At 39.7% G+C, this 20,062-nt stretch overlaps 1 protein-coding gene across 2 annotated transcripts in view; it reads left to right on the top strand.

Annotated features, from left to right (window-relative positions):
* Positions 1-19,846, top strand: part of MBD3 (methyl-CpG binding domain protein 3) — a 37,256-nt gene extending 17,410 nt beyond the window's left edge. For both annotated transcript variants that reach the window (XM_089687415.1, XM_089687416.1), the window contains 5 exons: positions 3,586-3,745; positions 5,534-5,671; positions 7,238-7,328; positions 15,338-15,515; positions 17,169-19,846. In XM_089687415.1, the coding sequence (XP_089543541.1) occupies positions 3,586-3,745; positions 5,534-5,671; positions 7,238-7,328; positions 15,338-15,515; positions 17,169-17,343 (742 nt within the window). In that variant the 3' untranslated portion in view covers positions 17,344-19,846. The remainder of the gene's footprint in view (positions 1-3,585; positions 3,746-5,533; positions 5,672-7,237; positions 7,329-15,337; positions 15,516-17,168) is intronic.
* The last annotated feature ends 216 nt before the right edge of the window (positions 19,847-20,062 follow it).

Genomic DNA, 20,062 nt, shown 5'->3' with positions numbered 1-20,062 from the left:
CAGTGAGGGGCACATCTCGCCTACCCTCTTGTATTAGAGATTGCCTTGGTGTTTTTGTGCTGCTTGCTGCAACTGCGCAGGGTGTTTAGAGGAGGGGCTATAGCCCATAGGGGCTAGTCTTCAACTCTATGCGGCTCCTGCATTTTAGAGCAAGTTCATTATTCCTTTTTAGAATTCTCTTCTAGGGCTTCATAAAATATAATTTCCTATTGGGTCGAGCAAGTATGTAGGTTAGCTTATTGTGCAGGCTGGAAAAATGCTTAATTTGCTTAAGTGTGTGTAAATGAAAAATAAATGCAGCTTTACTGCCCTATATTTTATTCTATAGTGCCAATCATTTTTTCAATGATTGCAATCCAATTCTTCATGCCTGTTAATCTTGCCAAAATTCTTTTTGATGCTTGATCTGTACCACTACACTGCCTGCTTACTGTCTACCTCATGCCAGTGCAGACAGAATGATTTACAATGGCTCTTGCATGGAGCCTCGTTGTCATTTTAACTGTAAAGAATCCTGCATTGTGCATGTAATGCAGCTTAGTATTGCTTCAAACACTGCTGTGCTTCAGAGCAGAATGATGCTCACTTGACCATCATAAAGAATAAAAAAGGTATTTCTAGTGGAACGTTTGCCATTTGTGTTACATATACTTTGACTAAACACTATCAAATATGAAGCACAGAGCAAATTCCACTAGTCCAGTAGCTACTGTTTACATATCTTGAACAAATATGTAAAATTGTGGTGTAGTCCAGCTGTCCTACCTCCATCTTCTTTTATTTATTTATTTATTTTTTCCCTGGATTCGTTGGCAAGTCAAAAATTTTCTTCATAATACGTTGATATTGGCTGTAGTCCCACCCTGAAGGATTTCTCTCTGTTTAATCTGCTCATCATGATGGAGGGGGGGGAAAGTACATAATTCCTCTTACAGTAGTTTTGATTTGTGTCTCCTTATTGGATATGCATGTCCAATCCTTTCACTCCAGTTGAGACACATGGAGTAACAGCCAAACCCCTCCTTTTATCTCAAGCTTCCTCACTGCTTGGGAAGGGTGGTGGTGTGCACCTAGAGTGCACTAAGTTAAACTTTTTAGGATTGCAGAGTGACTGTAGGTTACCCCCCTATCCTAATGCTTATTTTTTCTTATTACTTTTCATATTAACTGCTCCCAAACTTTCACACATCCAAGCTCAGCTGTATGGCAAATGCTGTGGCAACACCCAATTCTACCTTCTTTTGGGTGCTCTGTGTACCCTGGCATGGGGCTAGCATCGTTGGGTGTATGGGCTCAAGACTGTTTACTTGGTTATTGGACAGAAATCTGATCTCCACACCAGAAAAAATGTGCTTCTGCCTCAGAAAGAATGAAAAAAGTCTTTGCACCAGCTGAGCTGGACTGCATTTAGACAAGTTCTATGGTAGAATGTTGATGAAATCCTACAACTGAAAACAAGCAGTGTGTTTCTGTGCACACACATGAACTGTCATTGATAGCTGCAGATTGCAAACTCTCAGACACCAATTGGTGCAGTTCCAATCATTAAACTGTCATGGCTGCCAATCGTAAATTGGAACTAAAGGCAAAATGTGTGTGTTTTTTTTTCCATATTAAATAGAAATAGAGGGTTATAAACCCCAACAATTTTTCAGAAGAAATCCCTTCAAAGTGAAGGAATTTCTGGTTGTCACCAGAACTAGTGCCCCATTGGAAGATTCCATATCCATTATTCTGGGATCAATCCAAAATTTGGTATTTTGTTTCATTTACAGTGATAACGGTAAACATGACAAATGGTGAGTGAATTTTCATAAGGGGCACAGACCATAATAAAAAAAAAAAAAAAAACCTGACTAGTTTTCTGTTAGTTTTTTTTTTTTTTTGCTTCTAGTTTATCACTTAAATGATTACGGTAGAACAAAGTGTGTAAGCGTGGTTGTTTGCTTTTTTTGTTTTTTTTTTTTATTGTAAACAATCTAAAATTGTAGTTAAAATTATACCTGCATGCATACTTGCAGATATGTGCTGCTTTTGCATTATCCATATTTCATAATATCCATATGCCAACGTGTAGCGTTTGTTAATCAGCATTAGTGGGAGAAAGAGAAGGGGCAAGTGATAATTGTTGCCTCCTCTGTGGGAATGATTTTATATCCCAGGAATGGGCATTTAAGCACATCCTGCATTTTCCAGCTGCAAGAATTGGCATTTCTTGCACATTGAATTAATGGGTGTGTGCAAAGAGCTGTGACAACTCAGCCTGTATATTGCAATGACAAGGCTACAGCTATTTGTGACTGTTCACACAGGGATTACTGCAGTGATTGTGGCTGGAAGCATGCAGAGTGGCTATAGTCGCCATCAGCCTGTCATTGCATTGTATGAGCTGAGTGGCTGCAGCTCCTTGCACACAGCTGCCATTCCAGATGCATGAATCTGCAGATTCATACTGCTGGAAATCACAGGGTGTGCATCTCCTGTGTAAATATAGCCTAATAGCAGTCCTATCTCCAGTCCACCATGTCTCCTGCACTCAATAACCACTTGTCACATGTTTTTTAAACAAAATGCAGCTGTCAACAAACTAGGGCAGAATGCAGGTCAGTACTTTGGAAAGCCACACTATTTTCTGTAGTGATGATATATGAGCATAATGACATACTATTGCCACGGTCACACGGGGTGGAATCAGCTTTGCTCAGCAGGGAATATGTCCACTGATCCCCTGCTAAGCAAAGCAGTCAGAGAGCAGACATGGAAATAGGCTTTTCTGCTCTATGGGCGGTTGTGAGTAAACAGACTGACTGTCCGTTTTACACCTGACTGCTCTCCAATCTGCCTGGACAGAAATGGGATGGAATGGATCCCCCTCTGTGTTTTGGTTGGATTGGAGGTAGGTGGGTGTAAACAGACACAAATCTGTTTACACCTGCCAGTCCGCAGGAATACATGGCTATCCTACCTGGTCCGTCTGGGAAAAACGGTCAGGCAGACCTGATTGCATCGCCCCTGTGAAAGGGGCCTGAGGAGGAGGTGTGGAAAGCCTACAAGACCACCAAGCTGTTCAATCTGCAGAGCTCAAACCAGTGGGATGAAGAGCATCCCAGGTCTTCCTGCACAGCTGCTGGGAGTCCCTCTGTCAAAGTGACAAGATGCATAGTTTTTGCAAGCATGCATTCAAACCTTTAACTTTTTCAGATTGTTTGCATTATAAAAAAAACCTTTTAATTCTGCTTTAAATTCCTTAAAAATATAAAATGTATTTGACCATGGTCTGAGCAACTAAACTTAAATTTTTTTTTGGTTATGAAGAAGTTGTGTATTGCTAAATTCAACAACTTTTGTTGCCATTCTAAAGAACTGTCTCCATGGTCCTGGCACTGAGCAGCATCGAGCTCCAGCTTCAGACCGCTTTATGCCACAGTGTTGACCATTGAACAAAAGATGCCAATGCTGCGTCCTTTGCTTGTGGCTTTTTTTTTTTTCCTTCCTTTCTTTTTGTTTTATACCTATGATTACTTAACATGTTCTTTGTGGTTATTTGTTGGTCAGTGTGTAGTCTCATGCAGTTGTGTTTTTCAGCCCAAGTGGGAAGAAATTCCGCAGTAAACCTCAACTGGCACGATACCTTGGCAACTCGATGGATCTCAGCACTTTTGACTTTCGAACAGGAAAAATGTTGATGAGCAAAATAAATAAGAATCGACAACGCTTGCGGTATGATGGGCTTAATCAAGCAAAGGTAATTTTTTATTCATTATGTGTGAAATTTAAAATAAGGAGACTTAAATATGAAAGCAAAGTACAATTACATTTTAATATTTAAACAGAGCATTATTAAAACAAGTTGTAGTTTTTAACCTGCTCGGAACAGTACTGTGAGCTTTTAAGTGTGTGATAGTTTGCATTTCCCTAATTGGTTTTAAAAGTGTTCTGTTTTTTTTCTCCTAGGAAATGTCACACTTATTGAGAAAAGATAAACTGCATTGTATTTCTCTCTCATGAGGAATACTTATGTATAGAGTCAATGTCCAGACATGCCAATTTAATCCCGGGGGAACCACATCATGTAAAATATGAAATAGATCTTATCTCGGACATCTGAAGACAATATGGTTATAGACTATTAAAGTTGGCCATAGATGAGTCTTTGTGGGTTTTTTTTTTTTTTTCCCCCAACCAGTGGGTTGATGGAAAAAGTGAAATTTTGTGTGGTGGATTTTTGCAACAGTAAAGTAGGTGGTGAAGTCAGACACTGTAGGAAAGGTGTTCGTGGAAGAAAGAGAAGCGGACACTATGCCCCCTTGAGGCTGAGTATGGGTAAAACATTAGGTAGGAGCTGTGGGTAGCTTTTGTGTAATTGGGGACAGAATGTCAATTATGGATTAATGCCCCTAGCTGCCAGTCTCTCTGCCCAGTGACCGTTAATACTAACTGGCAAAAGCATGCCGAATTGTCAATAGTGCAGCTACCCACTTTAAAGAGTTAATATAGTTATATTTATGGGGTCCGCTATTATGTTCCCATGCAACTCCTTCTTGTACTGTATTTGTTTCAAATTGCTTATAAAATGCTAAATAGACCACTACAGGGCCATGTCACACAGAGCTACAGTAGAGTGAAAAAGAGAGCTGTTTGTGCTCAGTCTTGCTGGAATTTTGTTTAATCTTTAATGGCTTATTCCCATGGGCACAGACAACCATACACCATGAAAAATGTATGTTTCTTGCACAAGAGTGACAGGTGTTTGCATACTGCCACCTGTGCAAATCAGTGACCGGCTGTAGCTTTATATTGATAACCACACATCTTGGTGTTCACAGGCCTACAGGGACAGATGTGCATTTAAGGCCGCCTATACTTTTCACCTGGTACTTCTGTCAGTAACACACATCTAGTCCTAGGATGTCAATGCTTCCTCACCCTTCTGTATCAAGGTGACAGAAAAAGGGTTACAGAACCCCTTTCCTATTATCCATAACCTCCTCCTCCCCAGGTGCTTTAAAATGCAAAGAGGTATGCACAGCAGCTAGACAAGCCCTGTTTGCAAGTAGCCTTAATGGTATGTAAACCCTTACAATGGGCTTCTCTTCTTTGGTACTTTTCGGTCTGTTAAATATACTATTTAAGTGTTGTTTTTTGTTTGTTTAAAAAAAAAAAAAAAAATCTGGTCAGATATCTTGTGAGCTGAAAACTATTTCCTGTACTGACCATTATCAGTAGCATTGTTCTCTGAAGACTACAGTACCGTGCCCCTTTTTGTTATTGATAATAGGAGAGGGGCAGAGTTTTGTAGCCCTATCTTCTGTCTGTCATGAAACAGGCTTGCAATTTTCACCCTAGGAATGGAAATGTTACTGGCAGAATCATGAGATGAATATAAAGGGAGGGGAAAAAATCTTTAAAAAAAAGTAAAATGAAAAACAATTATTCAGCTGTCTCATCTAAGGACTTGTAAGCAACAATACATAACATTTTTAGTTTTAGATAGGCTTTAAACAGAAGATGTATAATATACCTTTGTTTTCAGGGTAAGCCTGATTTGAACACTGCGCTCCCAGTCCGGCAGACTGCATCCATCTTCAAGCAACCAGTCACCAAAGTGACAAACCATCCTACCAACAAAGTGAAAAGTGACCCTCAGAAAGCAGTTGACCAGCCACGTCAGGTGAGAACTTTATCCCTAAAAGTTGTGAGCAGTCACTGTTAAGTGGTTGTAAAAGGGCTGTGTTTTTGAACAGAAGCTAACAGCCCTGGACTCAGGATCAAGCATGCACAAGGAGCCCCATAGGAAGTGAGGGGAGGGAGGGAAGAGACAGGAGCACCAGCAGGGGACCCCAGATAAAGAGGCTTTGAGCTGCTCTGTGCAACACTATATGGTCCAGGTAGGTAGGACATGTTGTTTAAAGAAAGAAAGCTTTACAATCAGTTTAAGACCCATAGGGGTTTATTTACTAAAGCTGGAGAGTGCAAAATTAGGCTTACTTCTGCATAGAAACCAATTGGCTTCTAACCTCAGCTTGTTCAATTAAGCTTTCGCAATAAAGTCTGGAAGCTGATTGGTTTAAATGCAGAAGTGAGCCTGATTTTGCGCACTCCAGCTTTAGTAAATAAACCCCACAGTCTCTGTTAAACTCAGTGGTAGATCAGCAGTAATCTGTGCTATAAAAATATTTTGTGAACATCATTTGAATATTTTAATTTGAAAGGGCCGTCTAGTATATTATATGGTATTATTTCAGGCTCCTTGATACTCCTTTTATCGTAAATCAAAAGAACACGACTATTAGTTGTCCTGTGGACAGATTCTCCCACCTGCGCTGTGGATCTCTGCAGCTCATCTTGCTGAGTTACCATGGGTCTCTTGGCTGCAGTTGTACCATACTATTTCCATTTGCGGAGGATGGATTGAACAGTGCTCCATGAGATGTTCAAAGCTTGGGTTATTTTTATAATCCCTGCTTTAAATTTATCCACAACTTTATCCCTGACCTCTGGTGTGTTCCTTGGCCTTCATGATGCTGTTTGTTCAGTAATGTTCTCTAACAGACCTCTGAGGGCTTCACAGAACAGCTGTATTTATACTGAGATTACACACAGGTGGACCCTTATTTACTAATTAGGTGACCTCTGAAGGCAATTGGTTCCACTAGATTTTAGTTAAGGGTAAAAGAGTAAAGAAGACTGAATACAAATGTACGCCATACTTTTCACATATTTATTTGTAAAAAATGTTGAAAACCATTTCTCATTTTCCTTCCACTTCACAATTATATGTGTTTTGGTCTATCACATAAAATTCCAATAAAATACATTTACGTTTTTGGTTGTAACATGACAAAATGTGGAAAATTTCAAGGCGTATGAATACTTTTTCAAGGCACTGTAGGTAGACCTCATTCAAAAGGCAGATGAAAAGAGCCTGGAAAACATGCCAAAAGCTGCAGAGAATAAAACCTAATAACTTCATATAAAATACAAATTGTTGCAGTATTTCAATTTTTTACCAGATGTTTAGTTCTTGTCAAAATAAATATATTTACATGATATCATAGAAATATTGCAACTACTGTATTTTGCTATTGCTGTCTAAATTTGTCAGGGGAGGGACATTTTTTTATTCTTAAGTGATCTTCGAGTGAACCATTGCTTCACACATGCTGAGCAAAGTGATTTACTTTAACTTTCCCTACTCCAATGCCTTCGGTAATAATTTCTCTTTTCACAACTGCAGCTTTTTTGGGAAAAAAAACTTGCTGGTTTAAATGCTTTCGACATAGCGGAAGAGCTGGTGAAAACTATGGAGTTGCCAAAGGGACTGCAGGGTAAGTGTCTGTTACCAACCTCTGAAAAGAATATAGTCTTGGCAATGACCCCCCAAATATTAGGGCTTTTTTTTTTTTTTTTTTTTTTTTTTTTTTTTACTTTTTAAGAATAGATTCAGACAAAGCTTTAGTTTTTGATGGCGTAGGAGATTCTCCCCTACTTCCTCTCTTGCTTGTTGCATGGAGTGTTCCCAAACAAGCCTTTTCTCAAGACTCACAGATATGTTTTACTGTTATCTGTCCCCCTTTTAGAGATCTAACCTGTTTGGAACATAGCAGTAAACACTGACAGAGGTTTACCCTTTTCCCCTTATTTTAGAATGATGAAATAAAGTTTTGGATTTAGGAAAGTGTTACTGACATCTCCCCCCTCTTACCAATGTCATTAGCTTCTGCCTTGTAATGTAAGAAATCTGCAAAATTTCTTTCTTTAAAGGAGCCTAGAATAGTGCTTAAACCCCTACAGTTTTAAAAATAATAAGCAAAATATCCCAATATTTAGACCTGGATCGTCATTTGTCAGTCTTTAAGGACTACTCAGCCTAGCCAAATTACCATTTGTGTTATAAGATAAAATGGTCTTTATCAATCATGGGTAAAAATGGGGAAGTTCTAGAAACATTATGGAACTGAGCATCTTTAAACCACTACTTTAGTTTCCATGTCTAACTATCTCTATATTTGAATGAGAATGGCTCAATTTGGTATTAACCCCAAAACAGAAATTGAATGTGACGCAGTTTACCAATCCATAAATGTTGTGGTTGCATTCGTTTTCCTTTTTTTAGTAGTTTTTTTTTTTTTTCCCTCCCACCTGTTTATCCTGCGGGTAAGTGTTGTTTTTCAACAGACCAAGCTGTCCCAACAAATGTGGCATATCAAAAGAAAACTCCTTCAACTGGGCACACATAGCACTGCAATACTGAGTCAGGTTAATTTAGCTTTGTGCCCTTAAAGTGTTCCTAAACTTGGGACCTTGCATTCACTATATCTGGCCTCCCACAGTAGACAGAACATGAAAATTATTTTAGTAAATATAAACTGCTAAATATCTTTTCTCTGTTTCAATATATTTTTATTAGGAAAGTTTTTTGTTTTTAAGAATAGAACAAGCTCAAAATACGCCCTCGCAGGGGCAGAGCAGAACAATAACATAAACAGAGACATCCTGCTGACTTGTATTAGTCAAATAACGAAATGTCCAATGACATCAAAAAGGGATGGCAAAAAAACCGAGCCAAATAGCAGCAGTATTCCAACATAATATCAGAAAAGAAGAAAGGTTAGAAGAAAAGAAAATAAAACAAAAGGGAATCAGAAAGAAAACCTGAAACAAAGGAAACTAGAGGGATCACGGATCCGGCGCTATCACAGGCAGCGACTATAGGAGGCCATAACTAGTAGGAGGCAGGGATGGTAAGGAATAACTTATCCAAGGTTCCCAAACCTTAAGGAATCTCGGATGAGAATCATGAAGAATGCTAGACATCTGTTCATTGAACAACATAGCATTCATCTGGGTCTTCACTCCCTGGAAGGCTACCGAAGGGGTTCTCCAAGCTTGAGCTATAGCATGTTTGGCCGAAATGAATAGGTAGGATGCCAATTTCTGTTGAGACCTAGACAGACCCAAAATTGGGCAATGCAGGAGGGCCACCTTTGCATCCCTACGGACCGTAATATGAAATAGCGTTTGTAGCAAACCAAAAACCCTAGACCAGAAGCCTATCAATCGCGGGCACGACCACCAAATGTGCAAGACGTCCCCGTGTAGACCACAGTTCCGGAAACGCCGATCTCCGCCAGTCGGATTAAAGTGAGCAGTCCGAGCCGGGACCCAGTACCACCGTAGTAGAACTTTGTAGGCTGCCTCAAGAGTGACTGTAATGAATAAACATTTCGCCACCATGCCCCAGGCCCTATGCCAATCCTACGCCGCAGTCGAGAAACCCAGATCTCACTCCCACTCAGAGACATAAGACAGGGGTGGTGAGGAGGACCTATTGTTAAGGGAGGCATAAATGACAGAAATGAGACCAGGGGACCCTGGGAAATGCTGACAAGCGTGCTCAAAGGGCCTTTTGCGGTAAGGATATGTAAAGGTACTAAATACCTTTTTTCTCATCAGCAGTTAAAGCAGTCTTGTGACTTCTAGCAGAGCACTGGTTACAGCTTGTAGGAGGAGTTTTTTCTGCTCTAGGAGGATGCAAAAACCCCTGACCTCTGTCTGGACAGTGCTGATTGGCCCTGTGCTGATCACATGTACTCTCCCAAAAAAAAAAAAACCCCTCTAGCAATACATGCCAAACTGAGCTTGTGCAGTGTGTCTGCACACCATATGTGGCATATCCCAACAAATGTGGCATATCAAAAGAAAACTCCTTCAACTGGGTACACATAGCACTGCAATACTGAGTCAGGTTAGTTTAGGTTTGTGCGAGGGGGAAACTGGAAGAAGGGGGGATCAGAGAAGTCAGGATCAAACAGCCTTTTTTACACAATGCAGAGGATTAACCCCTTAGGTTCCACAGTGAGTATTACAAGTATGCTTTATTGCATATAAAAATTGATTTTACTGTTGGGCTTAGTAACCCTTTAAGAAATGGCACATCTTTTCAGATACTGCTGGATCAAAATGATGAGGACTATTCTACTGTCAATTGAGTGTCACAGAAATTCAGAAACTGTGAGGTTATGCTGCCACCTACAGGAGGGTTAATACTGTAGCAACACAAAAATTGCAGAAAACAGAGAACAGTCGCTTCGTTACGGGTGACTCATGTTCCACTCACGATTCTGGGGGAATCTTAACCCAGAATTCTCGGAAGGAACAGTGCCTGTAATTTGGAACTTTATGCAGGCCATACATGGGTCGATTTCCAAAAGAATTTTCTTTAGAAAATTGGAAATTTTATGCATTTTTGTTATCCGATGGTGCCATCATTGATTTTGAAATTTGACCAAGCCTTTAGTTTCACCTCATGTTGCTACATAAAAGCATTTTCGTGGCTAAGAATTTTCTTTTCTTTCCGGGTCACAGCTCAGCTAAATTCTTTTCTGATTAACATTTATTGTAAAATTTCCCATCATTGATTAGAAATTGGTTCGTTTTTCAAAGAATTTCCAACATGACCGAGTACTCAAATTCGATGGTTGCTTGAAAATCGGCCATTGCTGTGGCCCACTAATGGCACAAAATTCGAACAAAAATTCTTAGAAAAGATTTTTGAATGAAAATTCTTTTGGAATTTGACCCGTGTATGGCTGGCTTAAGACTCCTAATGTAGGGTCTTCCTCATCAGTCTTTGTCAGCTTAGCTGGTCTGGATTGAAGCTTCACCTGTGTGAAATCTTAGCCTAACCCTGCGGCAGCCGGTTGTACCGGTCAGGAATGGGCCATTACCGCACTCCCAGGTCTATCCGGAAACTCGCAATGGATCTCTACAACATAAATACTCCAAGTTTGCTCACAATTTATATGGAGAGTGATTGAATGTTTGTTCATTGTTCAGATAGGCATTCCCCTACCCCCCTTCCCTCCCCCCCCCCCTTTGCTGGGGGATGTCACCTGGGACTTGTGGAGTATGGTTTGATTTGTTCTGTTTTTAGAAATGTCTGTCTAATAAAGAAACTACTGTGTGCTATTGACCACCAGCCCATTGCAATTATTGTTTTTCAATAAAAATATACATAAACAAACCCATACCCTGGTTGATTCCATAACTAATCGAGTTTTTATGCAGTTTTTCATTGTGTTGGTGATTAGGGACTCCCGGTTCACTCAATTTAATTTACCCAAGGACCTTGAGGCTCCCGTTTTTTGAAGGTTTTGCAGCTTCACCTGTGACCACAAGAAATCCTTGACTACTTTTGGACTTTTATCTACTTGTTTTCCCTTGTTTTTGACACCTGCTAGCAGCATGTTTAAAGTGACAGCGCTGAAATTAACATCTGTGTTTAACATTCCCAAAGTGGGGCTGTTAGTCACAAGTCTGTGAACGAAGCCTAACTCTCTCCGTTCTTTGTTGGCAATAACTTTAATGTCAAATTTGTGTCTGATATGATAAATTTCCTTGGATTCTTACAGCGCTGGTGTAGGTCCTTTTTTTTGTTTCATGAGTCAATCTCTGCAGTCTTGTCCTTCTAGTTGTGATAGCTTTTTACAAGCATCTAAACTTCTGACTAATATCTGTTCACATGCGTAGGGCTATCTGGCATTCATTGCAATGATGTGGCCAAGGAACAGCTGACTTTTGCCTAATGAGGGACATTGGGGTTTATTTACTAAAGCTGGTTCACTCAGAACCAACTGGCTTCCAGGTTTTATTGCTAAAGCTTAATTGAACAAGCTGAGGTTTGGAGCTGATTGGCTACCATGCACAGGTGCACCAGATTCTGAGTGAACCAGCTTTCGTAAATAAACCCCATTGTCTCTTTGAACCTGCTCTTGTGTATCTTAAAGGGGAAGATTGGCTTCTGCAGAGGAAGGAGGAATCACATCTGATTTTCTTTTTGTCTATGGCTTTTTCTATTACTTGTATAGTGTTTACAAATAATATATATATATATGTGTGTGTAATATGTTAAAATTTTGAGTCCAGACCTACTAGCCAGGCACAAACCTTACTCTCCACCAGTTGCCCCACCCAACCTTGCCCAGGTCTGCCTCCAACCCCAGCCACAACCTGCCCCCAACCACGCCCCCTTAAAGCCTTTAGTATTGGGCTATTATGTTTAATCATCCTCAATGTAGCCTGCAAGGGGCTATAATGTATTTCGAACCAATTGACCTTGATAAGCAACAGGGCTTGCTGCTCTTTTGCACAAATATATGTCAGATCCTGCAATTGTGACACTCTCAACCTAATTATAAAGATTTATTGCATTGCATATAGTTTGCATATCCCTCAGATTTGTGTAGCCCCTTCGGTAAGACATTGACCTGCAGTCAACAGAGCTCAAGCAGTTATGAAGACATCTGTATGCACTATTAAATTACACAGGTTATTATTTCCCTCATACATTTAGTTATCTTGATCTTTAATCATTGTATTCAGCAAATGCTATAGGATTTTTTCTTTAATTCAAAATTCTATATTTAATGTTTGCTCATATCACTTTAAGAACTACAAAAGGAACTTTCTAAATGCAAAAATATCATTATTTTTTTTTTCTTGGGTGCTACAGGGTCTACTACAATAGGTGTATATCAAATACAAATATAATGCAGCTACTCTTATTTTCCTTATTTCTAGGGCTAATGCAAAAGTACAGTAACCATTCATTGTCAGTCTACAGTCACTAATCCGATTTCCATATCCTTAAATCTGATCTGTTGTTATGGGTTACTGCATATCAACAATGTCTTATTAAATGACCCATCTTGTGTTTAAGAACAATTAGCACCCCAATGTGTATTCTTGGGAGCGTGCAACTCTACACCAGTTATCCAAACACACATTTTTGTAAAACAGTAACTGCATAAAGTGACATTTTCACAAAAACCGCTACAAATATGACGACAAAAGGATGGAGAACAATCGCAGGGATTAGGACTTACTTGAACACTTGCCATTATGTTACCTAAATGTATTTGATCATGTTATTCTTCACAGCAAATAGCTGCCATTTCCCCTTTTAAAAAATAGACATCTTCTTTTTTAAAAATGGAGAAACCTGCTGATACTGTGGTAGGAATGAATAATTGCTTTATTAAGAGAGTGTACCTCTCCTTGAGTCCCCCGCCACGGTAGAGAGGGTGTCTCCTCTCAGCCGGGGAGAGCGGACCTCTCCTGCACGTGTCCCCTCAGTGGCGCTACAAGTGTAATGGCGGTGCCGTAGAAGCCAGAAACCGGAAGTTGTAAACCAGGAACTCGGCTTCACAATGAGGCTTGGAGCGCAGGTGCAGTCGCTCCATGCTTCATCTGCGCTCGCCACAAAGGAATTTCTCCTCGCATTGGGCGAGTGGCTTTTTCAAGTGTATGTGTTCGTGTCAAGAATCATATCCTATATCCCTGTATATTGTGTTTGCTAAGATACCCATCTAAGTGTGGTGGTGGTTTTTTTCTTTTTGTTTTTTTGACATTGCCCTGCCTTTTGCCATTTCAACCTGTGACAGGAGATCCAACTCTTCGTCATACTTGCAGGTAGGGGGCCTGTAGCATACATCCACTATTAATTTCCTCCTTTTTTCTTCTCTTTGAAGCTCCACTCATAGGGACTCCACCTCTCCGCTTGCCCTATTTGCAATGTTATCCCTCATGTTCACAAGCAAGTCATTCTTGCTATACAGGCATACCCCTCCTCTTCTTCTACCCCCCTGTCCCTGCGATATAAGGAATACGCTCTGAATATTTGCCTGCCAGTCATGTGAGCTGTCAAATGAAGTCTCTGATATTCCCACGAGGTCAAAATCCTCCTCGTGCATCAGCAGCCCCAGTACCTCCATTTTTCCTCATTAGTTGTTCTGTGGTTGTGATTATGTTTTGCCCATTCTCCCTACTCCCCCTTTCCCCCCAATGCCTCCATAAGCACTCTGACCTTCACTCACTGCAAGCCATCGCTTCTTCTGATCCCTCCCCCCACCACCTAGTTTAAAAGCCCCTACAGCTTTTTGGCCATCCTCTCACCCAACAGAGCTGCACCCTCCTCATGGTGCAGTCCACCCTTGCTATAGAGCCAGTAACCAACTGAGAAGTCAGATCAGTTCTCCAGGAATCCAAAACCCTCTTTCCTGCACCAAATCCTCAGCCACTTTTTAAGTTCCTGCTGCCTCCCTAGTGTGACTTGAGGTACAGGCGGTATTTTTGAGATTACCACCTTGGAGGTCCTTTTTCTTAAATATTGCCTCTTAAGACCCTGAAATCATTTTTAGGATATTCCACCTTCCTCTAAATTTTTCATTTTTACCAATATGTAGCATGAAAGCTGGCTCTTCCCCAGGCCCACCCAACAATCTGTCCATCCGATCTACCGAACCCGAGTACCAGGTAAATAGCATACCATTCAACGATCACAGTTTTTGTGACAGATTGCCCTATTTGTCCTTCTAATAATTGGGTCCCCTACCACCAGTGTCTGTTTAGGCCTGCCTGTATCTTTGCCCCTCTCATTACTGGTGCAGTCATTCCCCTGGCAGCTAGGGGAGGAAGACCGCTCCAGCCGTTCCACCCCTGAGCTGATATCCATCATGCCCATCATGCTTAGACCCCTAATATTTCACCAAAGTCCCCCATCAGGGCTTCAAAAAAAAAAAAAAAGTTGTAAAAAAAAATTTAATTTATAAAAAAAATAAACTGCCACTGCCCTACTGACTCCAATCTCTGCTCTGCTGACACCATCCACTGTCCTATTGACATCATCCACCGCCCCATCGACACTGTCCACACACCGTCCACTGCCCTGACACTGCCCACTTTTAAGGTAGGCTAAGTTTATATTTTTACAGCGACATTAGTTTTATTATATTTTTCTAGGCTGTCCTTACTTTTTAGTTAGGCCTTTTTCAGTTTATTTTTTCTTCTTCAAGGGGGAGGGAGCGCACAAAACCCTAGAGATCTTTGATCTTTCATGTTGGTCAGGTAGATCTCCACCTCTCACATGTTGCTTTAACCCTGTTTTACACTGTGTTGCTGGGGAAAAGCACATACTGCGTCATCCTTTTGTAGGTAATTCCGTAAACTCAGAGGGCCCAGGCTAGCCAGGCAGGTTCTTGTCCAGGCCTTCTGAGTTTATGATGGGGCAAGTTTGTAGTGGAAGTGGCGAGTGTTGGGGGTCAAGTCAGTTTTTGCATCTGGCCCACAAGCTTCAATCTACACCTCTGGTTCAAAGTAAACAGAAAATACAGTAAACACAGAAACTTTTGTTACAAGCCCTTATTGCACTGCCAAGTTAGTAACATATTAGACTGGATAGAATGGTTCATGTCTGTAGACGTCCATATTTAGATTCACTTCAACAATTGGTACTTGATCCCCTCCTATAATGCAACTCTGTTGGTTTTGTTCTTAGGTGTTGGTCCTGGTTGCACAGATGAAACTCTTTTGTCTGCCATTGCTAGTGCTCTGCACACAAGTACTATGCCAATAACTGGACAACTATCTGCTGCAGTGGAGAAGAATCCTGGAGTTTGGCTCAATACTTCGCAGCCTCTCTGCAAGGCTTTTATGGTGACAGATGAAGACATAAGGTACAAAACTAAAATAGCTAGAAAATAAGGAAGTGTAATAGTGCTTCGTTTGGGAGCTAAGGTGACATTAATGATACAACACTTTTATTTTCCAAGGATGATTTGAGTCATGTGTTGTTGTTTTTTGTTTTTTTTGTTTTTTTTTTTGGTGCAGTTTTTCTGTCTTAACAGCTTTCTGCCAGCTGTATGCATATTTAACACAGCTTGGTGATGGGCTTCAATTTTGGGCCGCTGCATTTATGTATGTGTACAGCCAGTGCCACTGTTTTGTCTTTGGAGCACACTTGGTCACAGCTCGAACACAGTACAGGGGTACCAAGCAACGGCTCCTGCTTGTTTACAAACCGGAACCAGTGTGACATGGTCCCTTTTACAGCCAATTACCATTCACATGATCAGAGGCTGGCCTACTGGCCACCAGATTTGCAGTCTTGCAAAAACCCTGCATTAATAACTATATAAAAAAAAAACATTCACACAGAGCAAAAATTGAATACAAATAAATGGTATCGATAAAAAAATATTAATACAAATGTTAACTCATGAGTGAAAATTTTTTAAAAAAAAGTGTCTGTGTATGTAAAACTCCACTGTCCCAAATCAATGGTAAAGAAACGGTGCCAAAGGAAATCCACTAGCCCACACTCACCAAATTAAATAGACTCCTAGCTGATAAAGCGTAAGAGTCAAACAAGCTTTTGAGGCAAGATGTTTCCTCCAAAATGTATCCCAAATAAGGAAAAAGATTTTTGCTTGACAATCTCCAAATGACAACCCACAGGGCAGATGAAATACAGAGAGACAATAGGGACACTAATAGTGTAATAGGAGGAGGATGGACGTATTACACTATTAGTGTCTCTATTGTCTCTTTCCATTTCATCTACCCTGTGGGTGGTCGTTTGGAGATTGTCAAGCAAGAATCTTTCCTTGATTGGGATTCATTTTGGAGGATACATCTTACTTCAAAAGCTTGTTTTGACTCTTAAGCCCTATCAGCTAGGAGTCAATTTTAATTTGGTGAGTGTGGGCCATACTGGAAGTCACAGTTGATTTCCTTTGGCACCGTTTCTTTGATTGGAGCACTTTTTCTTCACCATTGATTTGGGACAGTGGGCTTTTTTTCACACATATACTTGTTTCACTGATTTTTTTTTTTTTTTTAAAGCAATTTTTCACTGATTTTGTAAGATTTTTATTATTTTTTGATACTATTATTTATATAAATTTTTGCTCTGTTAATATTGGTTTTAAGGTTTGATGTTTTTCATCTATTAACAGCAGCACTAATCTGGTTGGGTTCAGGCGCAGGTTTATTTTACAATATAAAATATTTAATTCAATTTAAAAAAAAAAAAAAAAGTCTCACGTGTTGTAATGTGGCTCAGCAACCACACCTAAGGGCTTTATATCCCTGTTCATTTAAAAAAAAAAAAAAAAAGTCAACTTTGCCAGGTCACACTACACAAGTGCCTATTAAGCAAGTTGTTTCGGTACTACTAGAAAGATGCTAGCTCTGGTACTAGGACATTTAGTGGTGTACCATATGTCAACCAAGTGGAAGCCGTAAACATTTTAAACAGCTCTGTTAAAATTTTATTAGCAGTGATCTTTTTCTTTTATTTCATTGTAATTGCTTATTCTATATTTTAGGAAACAAGAAGAACTTGTGCAGCAAGTGAGGAAAAAGCTGGAAGAGGCTCTTATGGCAGATATGCTGGCTCATGTAGATGAAATTTCAAAAGATGTGGGTCCCCCATTGGAAAAAGATCTAGATGATGAAGATGAGGATGACGATCCCAGAGCGCAAGTTGCAGAAGATGTATAAGACTGAGTTGTCTTGTTACTGCAATAAATACAAGACCTGGGACCTATTTTTATTATTCCACTCTTTTTGCCTCCTGTGGTTCAAACAGTACTGCATGCAAAATAACATTGTATGGCAGCCTTGGTCTCTTATTTCTTCTAGGTACTTTCAGCAGACCTGTTCTGATCAACTTTCATGACAAAGCAAATATGGGCAAATTTCTACTTTAAGGCTCACCACCTTTCACTAAAATTAACCTGTGAGTATTGAAATGTGGTAACCACCATTATTGACTTGGTTATAAAGGTGAACGCTCCAGGCTGTTCAGATTTTTGTTACCTAGCATACAGCCTTCAAAGTCAGAAATGGCAGTTTCCATATTTGTGCCCATACATGTTGAATTTTGGTGTGAAAAATCATGATTTTCATGTTGACACAATTTCAATATTTATTCTTTATTTTTATTTTTTTCCTCAGGATAAACATTCCCTTTTTCATTCTATAGTAATGGCAAAAATGAAAAAAGTTTTTTGTTTTTTTTGTTTTTTCTTGTTAGTGTCAAACAACAAAAAAAAAAAAAGCTGTCATTACCTTCTGCTATGGCAGAATGTTGGGCCATTCTGAGCAGGTTAAAACTTTGGCGCTTCTGGTAGTGAGAGAGCTTGCCTGCTCCCTCTAGACTTACTAGACTCACTCTAGATTTGTATTCTCCAATGAAGCAGTCCTTTAGAGTAACGAGCTAGTAGGAATGTAGAGGGAGTGCTCTGACTGCACCTATGTCACCTTTTTTTTAAAAAAGCTATTAATGTGGCAGTCTCTTTAAATGCAATCCAGGAAAACCTGGTAAAAGTTGTGTTTTTGAATGTTCTTAAAAAGTTATTTGCTAATTGGTATTACTGATTTTGCTAATATGTGAAAGGACATGAACAATGAGTTTGCTAGCTGCCACAGGGGAGGCAATTTCACAATCGTATTCCTTTGTTTGCTTTAATGCAAGCGGTACTATCGGTGATGAATTATTTTCCTCAAGATTGTTTTCATAGTACTGTCTTTAATTTTTTTTGCAGTTCTTATACCATTCTGGAAATGTTACTAGGATGTATGTGTTACATCTTACCAAGATACAGAATATTTACAAATTAGAAATATGTTTTGATAAGCTGTCAGCTAATTCTTAATAGGTCCACCCCCTCACAGGGGAGGTGTTTGTCATGTTTGTAGAATGATTTGTTTGAATTGTGAACCTTTATATTAAATAGAGGGCACAGAATGGTGCTATTAGGTAGATTTCAATTTACTAGAAAATGGATATTTGCCATACATATCTCTAATATGTTGAACTTCCAGCCTTGATTCCACCCACCCTCACACCCACCTCAATACCCTACAAACTCGCATCTCTACAATATAACTCATTAGAGTTGCAGCAGCTAACTTAAGCCCGTCTTAATTTACTGTCAAAACGGCATCTATCATTCATCAATCACCTCTTTTCCTGACCCATACTTTGCTTACCCCTGTCAGCTAATGGTTTACTCTGCCATCAGACTTTGTTTCCAAGCATTATTCGAAAGAACACATCCCTGACTAGCTTTAGACATGCTGACCAGTTGCTTGATTAGAAATCAGTAAAGTTAAGTCCATTCAGACAGAAAATAAAGAAAATACAAATAAAGTCTCCAGCTTCCAGTGGCCATCAGGAAGGAGCAGGGGCGGACTGACCATTTGGAAACTCGGACACTGCCTGAGGGTCCAGGGTAAGTAGGGGGCCCCAGGAGATGCCCCTGGTACCTTTTTCATAGGCTTTTTTGAGTTTGGGCAAGGACACAGGTGCCCTATGATCCCCCTATTGCCCGGGGGCCCCATGAGTTGTCAGTCCACCCCTGGGAGGGAGCATATACCCTTTTGAAAGGGTGTTGGGCATGTATTCTTTCATATAACGCTGTGACTCTGAAAAAACATCTGAGGCCGGGTGTTAACCTGCCTGCCAAATGACCAGCATACATATTCAGTGATAATCACTGGGTCTTAAGGGTTACTTCTCAAAAAACAAAATCATTTGAAAAATTATGATTGCATTTGCATGTTGATTGGGGGCGGCAATGGAAGGTATTTTATTTGTGTGCATTACTTTTCATTGTTAGAATAAATGCGGTATATCAAAAATTGGCAAGCACATGAAGTCAAAAGATGCAGTCAATCCTAGATTTAAAGAAAAAAAAAAAAACACACGTACTGGAATTTTCAAAAGCTGAAAGACTGTCCAGGCAGAGTTGGTGTTAAATGTATATAAAAAGTTTCATGAAAAACAATAGTGGGAGTGTGTAGTTATATACAGTTTGTTTTTTTATATTTACTTTACTCTGTGTTATGTGGTGCTGTTTGCACCAAGGTTTTTTTCATGTATAAATATTAAAACATTTGTACAAATTTCAATAATGTGCTTACTTTCATGAAAACGTGTAACTAAGCTATTGGAGTGTACAAACAACTGAATAAATTTTAACTTTTACGGTTGCCACCATTTTAGATCACGTTGGTTATTCAAATCAAATTATTAGAATGAATAGTGGTATTTCACTTTCTAAAAATTTATAAACAATGTTTATCCACAGTCTATTTATTGTACATTTATCAGAGTTAATTCTTAGACTACTGGTGTCTGCTCCACTTCCAAGTGATTGGATGCCCAGAATAACCCCTGAAATCACTAGAGGGTGTATTTGCATGAATGTCTTTG

This window comes from Staurois parvus, unplaced genomic scaffold (genome assembly GCF_062004578.1).
Source record: "Staurois parvus isolate SC_StPar_1 unplaced genomic scaffold, SC_StPar_1.0 ptg000425l, whole genome shotgun sequence".
In the NCBI taxonomy this organism is placed as follows: Eukaryota; Metazoa; Chordata; class Amphibia; order Anura; family Ranidae; genus Staurois; species Staurois parvus.
This window is presented reverse-complemented; position numbering and strand designations above follow the sequence as displayed.